Here is an 8098-nt window from a genome sequence, read left to right as displayed (position 1 = left end):
GTGAGCGTCTTGACAAAGATCTGCATGGTGAAGCGCTGCTTGAGCTGGAGCTGGCAAATGCAAAAATGAATTTCGAAACCTCGGCTTGGCTCGGCTTGTTCTCTGCGTGCGGATTGGCTCAAAATATGGAAGGACCTTCACTCGAAATAGCTTCCGCCCGGTCCCAACGGCTCCAGAACATTCCGGATGCACGTCAAAGCGTATCCGGCTGCTTCTTCCGCCCGCCAAAGAACGTTCGGCGCCCTCTCTCGCGCAACCGCCCAAGCCGCTGCCACGTCACGGCAACGATGGGCAACTCGCCAGGCGCGGTGGCGTGATTGGTCCCACCGTACGAGACTCCGGACGTTTAGAGACTGTGGTCTGGGTGCTTGTCCGCAGGTCTGCCTCCAGTTGCGTCTAGTATAGTATGGGTGCGGCAGTAACAAGCCGACCGAGGTGGCAGCCGTGCACTGAACCTGCACACGCGCCAGAAAGCTCGACCGCAGCACACTGCCGCGGAGTAGCTACTAAGCGCCAAGTGCGTGGTATTAGTAGCTTTACTTTCGCCGAGAGGTAGCGCGGTGTCGACGCCAAAGACACACGAACGGCTGCGTGCGAGAGGACCGCGCCGCCATCGCTGCAACGCGTGGTTCTGCTTCGAACTTCGGGTTCGAACGCATACGAACTACGATCGGTCGATAATATTTGCATTCGCTGCCTCTGCCGCGCCGACGAGGATGATGGAGCAGGCGAGCGCGTGGCCGGCAGACATTGACCTCGAGCACATGTACCTCGATGGCCGCAAGAAGCTCGAGCGCGTCGTGGCTAGCTCCATGGACCTCGAGCACTGGACGATGATGCACAGCAAGCACGATACGCGCGTATACAAGCACAGCAGCAACAGCGCCAACAAGCAAGTGGCCTTGCGCCTCGTGACATCCGTCAACATGCCCATCGAGTATACGCTCGAGCTACTTCGGCTGCTGGACTCGAACACCTTTCGCAGCACGATGAAGGACCTCCACGGGAAGTCCTTCCTCGACGGCGAGGTCTTGCACGCGCACACGCGCCATAACGACGCGGCCGAGTCGCTCACGCTCAAGTGGTGCGCCATGAGCACGGGCAAAGCGTTTACAAAGCCGAAGGAGCTTCTCTTCTACGAATACTGCGGTATGCACCACTCGGAGATGTATGGACCCTCGGCCATCGTCATGTTTGAATCGTACGACGGCGTCGGCGCGCAGTACGGTCTCCGCGCCAAGCCCGACAGCTACAAGCTCGCGTGGTTCGAGCCCAGCGCGTTTGTGATTACGCCATCGCCCGACGGCCACAAGTCGATCGTGACGCTAACGCTTGCATGCCGAAAAGCCGGCGGCAGCAACCTCGTGAGCACGGCGCTGACGAAGCTCACGACGCGGTTCGCGCAGGCGTACGCGCACCTCGGCGGCTGCGGCTCGACGCAGTCGCTCATCGAGCGCTCCAACTACATGCAGTCGTTCCACCGTACACCGTCGTCGGCGTCCCATGCACGCAGCTTTGTCGACCAACCGGAACGCCGGCAAAGCGCCGACCGCCACAGTCCGGACCGCCGGCAAAGCGCCGACCGCCACAGCCCCGACCGCCGGCAAAGCGCCGATCGCCAGAGCCCCGACCGCCCGGCCCACCGGTCCAGCGGCGGCAACCGTCACAGCCACGAGACCGCCCGCGGGTCGGGCCGGTCGGACAGCTCGGCGGACGACGTTTCTCGGCCGCACAAGAAGGCGTCCAAGCGGCAGACGTTTGTGAACGAGGACTTTGCCGAGATTTGCCGCACCGCCATGCAGAGCCTCGACTGCCCCATGGCCGGTATCCGCACCAATTTGTTTGAGATTGTCCAGTACGCGCCGACGGCCGACATGAGTCGCATGCCAAAGTCGCTCCCGACGTTTCGCCGCATGGCGCAGACGGGCAAGCCCTGCGTCGTCCTCGACGTGCACTCGGACAAACGCATCAGCGACGAGAAGCGGTCGATCTCGCGCGTCCAGTTCTTTGTCGGCGTGCCCATGGTGCTCGAGAGCGGCGAGTGCATTGGTGACATTTGCGTCGCAGACGTCAAGCCGCGCAAGGTCATCGACTACACGCAGCTCGAGATCCTCAAGGTCCTCGCGCAGTCGGCGACAGCGTACATGACGAGCGCCGAGTACCTCGCCGAGACGACCGACCTTCCGCGCGACGAGGACGTCGGGGACCGCACGTATACCAACACCATGACGTCGTCGTCGTCATCCTCGTCGTTCCACCGCCGGGCGTACGAGCACCCGGCCGAAGACATTGCGATCGAGAGTTTGGGCATCAAAGAAGTGGCCTTTTAATATGATCTTAGTGCGGTGTGCTTGTGAGGATGGACGGGAATGGCTGGTACGGCCACGAAGCTCGGACCGCCGCAATCATCTCGGGGCCGGGCTTGCGACGGCTGCTTACCCGAGGCATCTATCGACAGGACGTAGGCGGGTCGAACGACCGCGATAGAGTGCAGTACGCTGTGGGTGGACGGGCGGCGCGGGGTGAGCCCGTGCTTGGCGGCGTCCTTCCAGTAGCTCTTGAGAACTGCGTGCCGTTCTAGGCTCCGTGTGTCGTGCCGGCTTGTATCGCCGTCTTCGCTCGAGCTCTCGGCGGCCGCCTCGTCGTCGTTCTCGTCGTCAGTCAGCGAAGCAATGTGATTGCTCGCCTTGTCGCCAAAGTGGTCGACCGCCGGGTGGTGCCGCTGCGACGTCTCGGACAGGCAGAGCACATCGCCGGCCACGTGCGTGCGCCGACCGCACTGCATGCAAATGTTGCCGCTGAGTCGCATCATCTTGGCCGTGCTACCTTGTGTGAGACTCGTGCCATTTCATAGGGACAGACATTTGGACCATGTACTCGGGGTACGTGAGCGCTTGCTGGACGCGGGCTTCGCGCCAGTGCTGGCGCGCGTCGTAGAGCTGCCGCAGGATCTTGGCCGAGTGCTGCACGTGCCGATGCGACGCGTTCCCGCCCAAAAAGTACATGCCAAACAGCTTCTTCTACGGCGGCGCGTCACACAAAGACTGAGACGTGAAGAGATAATCGAAGGTACACTGAGGCCGAGAGCGACGACCGTGCTTTCTATCGTAGTGTACAAGGTATCAACCATGCAGCACTCTCGCAGGGAGTACCGGCCTTGACGTCCACGGGACACAAGTGCACTTTTTTACCGAGGACGAGTCCTTCGCCTATTGCGAGCCTATCAACACGGCGGCGAGGATCGTTGATGCACCCGCCACGTCAAACTTGCTGAGGTGCGTGAGCTCGGCCGTCACCTTGTGCTCGGCTGTCTTGACCGCAATGCTAGGTCGTCGCTTTGAGCGGATAATGGAGCGGTAGCATCACCACGCACCCGGTCGTAATGTCTTCGTGGAACGAGACGCACGACACTTCCTTCGCCTCGCCGCCCAGCAGCATGTAGAAGTACTCGACATCGACATTCTTGCGCAAAATGTACTGCTACTGGCATGCGTCCAGCAATGAGATCTTATCGGTGGCATCTACCTGCGGCGCAAACACCATGAAGCGCAGAGACGAGGCGAGACGCATGAGCTCTGCACACAACTCACATAGTACGACCTGTGAAAATCGCAGTTGTCGACGCACGCATTTTGGACCACGTCTTGAAGAGGTGCATCTGCGCGAGAAAGGCAATGTGGTCCGAGATGGTGCCCTTGCGCCCATAGTATCATATCAATGTATCGAGTGTGCTCTGGAAACACACCTCGGTGCGCTGGCTGCGCGTCATCTTGGCGTACGACGACGCAGAGAGCACGATGAGATTGGCCATCGAGCAAGAGGCATCGACGATCGCAGTCGCCGTGCGCTTGGAGTCGGGCTCGATGAGACAAATCTCACCAAACGTCGCGCCGGACCGGAGCGTCGTGACCTTGTTGCCGCAGCGCGCGAGGCTCTCGGGGGTCACAACTGGCTGCACACACGGCTTTGATTAGGCACCTCAAGCGCTACACAGACGGACCCTCGGTGGCGGTGGCGGCACAAAGTTGCTCTGTCGCCGCGCACCGACTTGAAAGCTGGGCTTGCGAGTCGCCGCTTGATGCGCCGCGTCTTGCTCTTGCTGACACGTCAGCGGGTCGGGCAGAAAATCTCTGCGCCCGCCTGCTCTGGCAAACGCGTCTTGCTCGTCCGGACTCCGGACGTGGATCCCCACTTGACCGCTGATGACAATCTACCAAGCACTCGCTCTGCATCGTGTTGTGGCGACGCCTCGTACAAAGCACGTCTCGCCGACGTCGCCTTGATGGACAATAATGTCGTTGGCTACCCACGTCCTCGTGAGATCATGCAACAGATGCATCGTCGTACGGCGAAGATGAAGAAACTCCATTTCACGGCAGACGTTCTTGCCAATCTTCTCGGGCACTAAGCACAGCGTTGAGCACGGAAGTGGCGCGGTGCACTGCACTCGTTTGAAAGACAGGGCTCAGATTCTCTTGGGACATGAGCCACGAGTAGAGTTGCGCGACGTCCGTGTCGGAGCGCTCGGACGGGTGCATCTTGAGGATCCTACGCCACAAAACGTTGGCAGCGGAAACCGGCGTCGGGGCTGTACCGAACGCTCTCCTGGAGCTTCTGGGCAATGCGCGTGAGCTCTGGCGTCCGAATGACTACGTCGCGGAGGGCGTCCCAGCGCTTCTGAGCGCGCTCGCGCGACATCGGGTCGACGTTCGTGTACACGCGTCCGTGGATCACGACGGGCGGGTATAAAGTAGCATCTTCCGACGTGAGGTAATCGAGGCCTTCGGGGTTGCCCAGGAGCCGACGGAGCGTGCGTTGCCGGTGGGGCGGCAGCGGCTTCTTCCCGAGCAGCATGAGATCACACTCCAAGATGGACTAAAAAAAGAAAGGCAGCGTTTCGCGCTTGTTTATGTTATCACTTGAGTGGCTTCAACCGGTACGACTCGAGCCGCGACGCCGAGAGACCCGTGTCCGGTGTCTTCTCTGTCTTCTTCTTCTTTTGCTTGCGCTTCTTCTTGGACGACTCGGCCGAAGCGTCCTCCGTCGGCGCCGCGACCTCGTCATCGTCGACGGCGGCCGGCTCGTCGGTCTCTTCCGCCGACTTGGACTTGCGCTTGCGCTTCCGGCTCTTGGACTTCTTGCCCTCGGTCGACTCTACAGCCACCTCTTCGGTTGCCTCCGGCGCCGCTTCTTCCGCCTCGTCAATTGGCTTCTTGGCCGACCGCTTGGAGCGCAGTTGCTTGCGGAGTTGCTGGACCTTGCGGCGGTTCACAGAGTACTCGCGGTCCACGTACGGTGCGAGGCGCTTGAGCGAGACGACCGACTTGAGGTCCTTGTCATCCGCGTCGAGAATGTCCATGGTCGTCAAACCATAGTCGTTCTTCTCGACTGTCTTGTACTTGAAGCGGCACGGCATGTCGCCAATGATGTCCTCATAATCCAACGCGTAGAGCTCGTCGAGGTACTTTTGCTTCATGGCCTTGACCTCTTCGACCGTGAGGTTCTCCGGCATCTCCTCGTCGACCTCGTCGGCAGCGTCCTCCATAGGCTCGTCGTCGTTGGCCTCGTCTTCGTCCTCGGCCAATGGCGCAGGGGCCTTGGCATCGTCGTCGTCTTCGTCGTCTTCTTCGTCCTCTTCCGGGAGCTTCCCAAAGACGTCATCGTCATCTTCCCAGACAGGCTTGCCGTCCTCGTCGACAGCGTCTTCGCCGTAGTAGTCGTCGTTGAACACCTGCGCCATGCGGCGGTCGTGCTCCTCGGGGTCGAACGCGCCGTCCACGTCTGTGACCGTGAGCGCCGACTTGGTCGGGCCCATAAGCGCCATAACCTTGTCGATCTTGGACTGAATCTCGGCCTGGCGAAGGTTCTTGAGTCGGCGGAGCTCGTCTTCCTTCTTCTGGCGTTCAATGGCCTTGCGCGCCTTCCGCTCCTCACGGTCCTTCTTACGCTTGTCGTCCTTCCGGCGCATCGAGTCCTCCACGACACGCGAGAAGGTCTGGATCTGACCGGCGCCTTCTTCTTCGAAGCGGAAGTTGTACGAGTGCTCAAAGGCGTCGGCCTTGTCGAGCTCGTCGGCGTCTTCGTCGTCGTCGACCTTGTCATTGCCCACAATCTCGGCGTAGCTAACATGTATGAGTAAGTGCCAGTAAGTTCTTATCGGGGCGTGTACCTCGGGGTCTTGCGCTTCTCCTTCCACGCGCCCGACTTCATAAACTTGGCCAAGAACGCATCGGCGTCGAGCTCGTCAACTGCGTCCGGGTTCTCTTCCTGGAACGCCTTGAAGTCGGCAGCCTCGCGCTCTTCGTCGTCCGCCGTCTTTTTGCGCACGGTAAAGAGGCCGCCATCGAGCTCCTCTTCCTCGTCGGCTTCGGCCGCGACCGACTGGAGAAAGTCGCCCTTGAGCTTCTTCTGCTCGTCGGCGTACGTCGTGACCGGCGGCTCTTCGTCGCTCTCGTCGCTGTTGAGGTCGCCAGCGAGCACTTGCTGGCGCACGAGGTCCTTGTAGTAGAGCGGCTTGGTCTTCTTGGTCTTTTTGGCCTTCTTGGCCTCGCCATCCTCATCGTCCTCATCCTCGTCGTCCGAGGCCTGCTCGAAGAAGCTGATCTTGCTGTCGTAGATGGACGGGTCCTTGGACCGGATGAGCTTGAGCGTCCGCGAGATGTCCTTGTCGAGCTCGGTCGTGAGCTGGTCGCCGTCCTCGTCCTCGGTCTCCGAGTCCGAGGACTCGTCGTCGTCGTCGTCGTAGCGCTGCTTGGAGAGCTCTTCCTTGCGCTTGCGCTCGATGTACTGGTCCGCGAACTTGGAGTTCACCGTGAGCTCGAGGCCCGCGCCATCGTCGCCGAAGATCTCCTTGCCCGCCATCGCAGCAAATCCACCAATACCAAACCGCCCTGTTCCATTCTTCATACACGCATATGATTGGTCAATATCACCAAAATACGCGTCTGTGATTTGTCGATACGAAAGGTTTCCGACCAATCCGATGCGACAACGCCAAAACCGACGGACGATCATGGACAGGCGCGTCGCGAGCTGGCACCGCGTCGACATTCGCCGCGTCCCAACGCTCGTCAAGGAAGGTAGAGCAATCGCCTGCAATAAGACCTCAATGGAATGGCATACGCTGCAGTGGATGCGCTCGAGAAGCAAGTCGCAGAGCTCAAGAAGGCGCTGCCCGACACGGAGGTTTGAGAAGCCGACAACAACAGGGCGAGCGATGCTGCGATAGATCTCGGTCTTGCTCGACGCCGTCGAGCGCCGCGTAGACGAAGTCGACGAGCTACGTCGCACGCATGTGGACGGTGCGAGTATCTTCCATGGTGCACCCAGTTCAGACTGACTAGACCCGCGTGCGGTGCACTTGGACCATCAGCTGCTGCGGCTGCGCGAGGTGGCCCAGACCTTGGCCAAGCCAGCACCGCGAACAGCCACACCGAATGCGCGTCTTTTCAAGTTCGTTGATGCGATTGGCTGTCTCTCTGACTACGATGCTCGTTGTAGCGGTCCACAGGCCAAGAGCACGCCCACTGCTCGCACCAACAGCAACCAGCAGCTCACGCCGGTGCAGTAGAGTCGAGTTATGCATCTCTGGCTATGGCATATCGATAGCCGGCAAAGCCTGCCAAACAACAGCCCCTTTACAAGTGGGAGACCAAGGACCCAGCGCCGCGCAGCTGGACCAAGCTCGCGCCGTCCCGCGGTGCGTGCCTCGGTGCTGCTACTGTCGCCAGCGCGCTGCGTAGATTTCTACGTTCTGCGCGAGCCAGGACACTACGCAACGGAAAGCCCCGTGCTCAACACGCTGGAGCTCGACGGCGCATTTGAGTTTCAAATCGTCATGACGCTCGACGAGTGGAAGACGCATCAGGTGCTTTGCGATGTTAAGCTCCCAAAGCATCACACTCTCTCTGTAGTACGAGGGCCGTCGGCTCGCCGCCGAGACCAAACACCTCGAGCGCGCCAAGAAAGCATCGGTCGCCAAGACCCCTCGCTACACGTACAGAGCGAGTCCGTATACGTCGTCCCTCACGATACTCTCTAGACCGTCGCTACAGACTGCAGCGCCGTACATTGAGCCGACGCGCATCGAAAAGAGCAT

At 60.4% G+C, this 8098-nt stretch overlaps 4 protein-coding genes across 5 annotated transcripts; 2 read left to right on the top strand and 2 right to left on the bottom strand.

The window, feature by feature from the left end:
- Positions 1–716: 716 nt before the first annotated feature.
- Positions 717–2330, top strand: SDRG_06734 (hypothetical protein; the record flags this gene model as incomplete). The annotated part of the gene is made up of 1 exon (XM_008612534.1): positions 717–2330. The coding sequence occupies one exon, from the start codon at positions 717–719 to the stop codon at positions 2328–2330; it is 1614 nt and encodes a 537-aa protein (XP_008610756.1).
- On the bottom strand, positions 2303–4857 carry SDRG_06733. 2 transcript variants are annotated; one of them, XM_008612532.1, is made up of 15 exons: positions 4595–4857; positions 4448–4548; positions 4348–4404; positions 4256–4302; positions 4001–4210; positions 3746–3952; positions 3628–3694; positions 3526–3575; positions 3374–3480; positions 3254–3324; positions 3153–3209; positions 3074–3102; positions 2863–3020; positions 2498–2822; positions 2303–2448 (listed from the first exon to the last, which is right to left on the bottom strand). In XM_008612532.1, the coding sequence occupies exons 1-15, from the start codon at positions 4852–4854 to the stop codon at positions 2338–2340; spliced, it is 1857 nt and encodes a 618-aa protein (XP_008610754.1). In that variant the 5' UTR covers positions 4855–4857; the 3' UTR covers positions 2303–2337. The 2 variants fall into 2 exon arrangements, with proteins under 2 accessions (XP_008610754.1, XP_008610755.1); XM_008612533.1 differs by having other exon boundaries at positions 2338–2448; positions 4348–4548.
- A 14-nt stretch (positions 4858–4871) lies between these two features.
- On the bottom strand, positions 4872–6911 carry SDRG_06732 (hypothetical protein). Its single transcript, XM_008612531.1, has 2 exons — positions 6170–6911; positions 4872–6122 (listed from the first exon to the last, which is right to left on the bottom strand). Exons 1-2 carry the CDS (start codon positions 6904–6906, stop codon positions 4916–4918), a joined length of 1944 nt encoding a protein of 647 aa, XP_008610753.1. The 5' UTR covers positions 6907–6911; the 3' UTR covers positions 4872–4915.
- A 101-nt stretch (positions 6912–7012) lies between these two features.
- Positions 7013–8074, top strand: SDRG_06731 (hypothetical protein; the record flags this gene model as incomplete). Its single annotated transcript, XM_008612530.1, has 9 exons — positions 7013–7079; positions 7130–7185; positions 7229–7301; positions 7344–7452; positions 7501–7561; positions 7609–7699; positions 7743–7867; positions 7914–7996; positions 8062–8074. 9 exons carry the CDS (start codon positions 7013–7015, stop codon positions 8072–8074), a joined length of 678 nt encoding a protein of 225 aa, XP_008610752.1.
- Positions 8075–8098: the final 24 nt, after the last annotated feature.

Source organism: Saprolegnia diclina, assembly GCF_000281045.1.
Source record: "Saprolegnia diclina VS20 unplaced genomic scaffold supercont1.18, whole genome shotgun sequence".
NCBI classification, from domain to species: domain Eukaryota; phylum Oomycota; class Saprolegniomycetes; order Saprolegniales; family Saprolegniaceae; genus Saprolegnia; species Saprolegnia diclina.
This window is presented reverse-complemented; position numbering and strand designations above follow the sequence as displayed.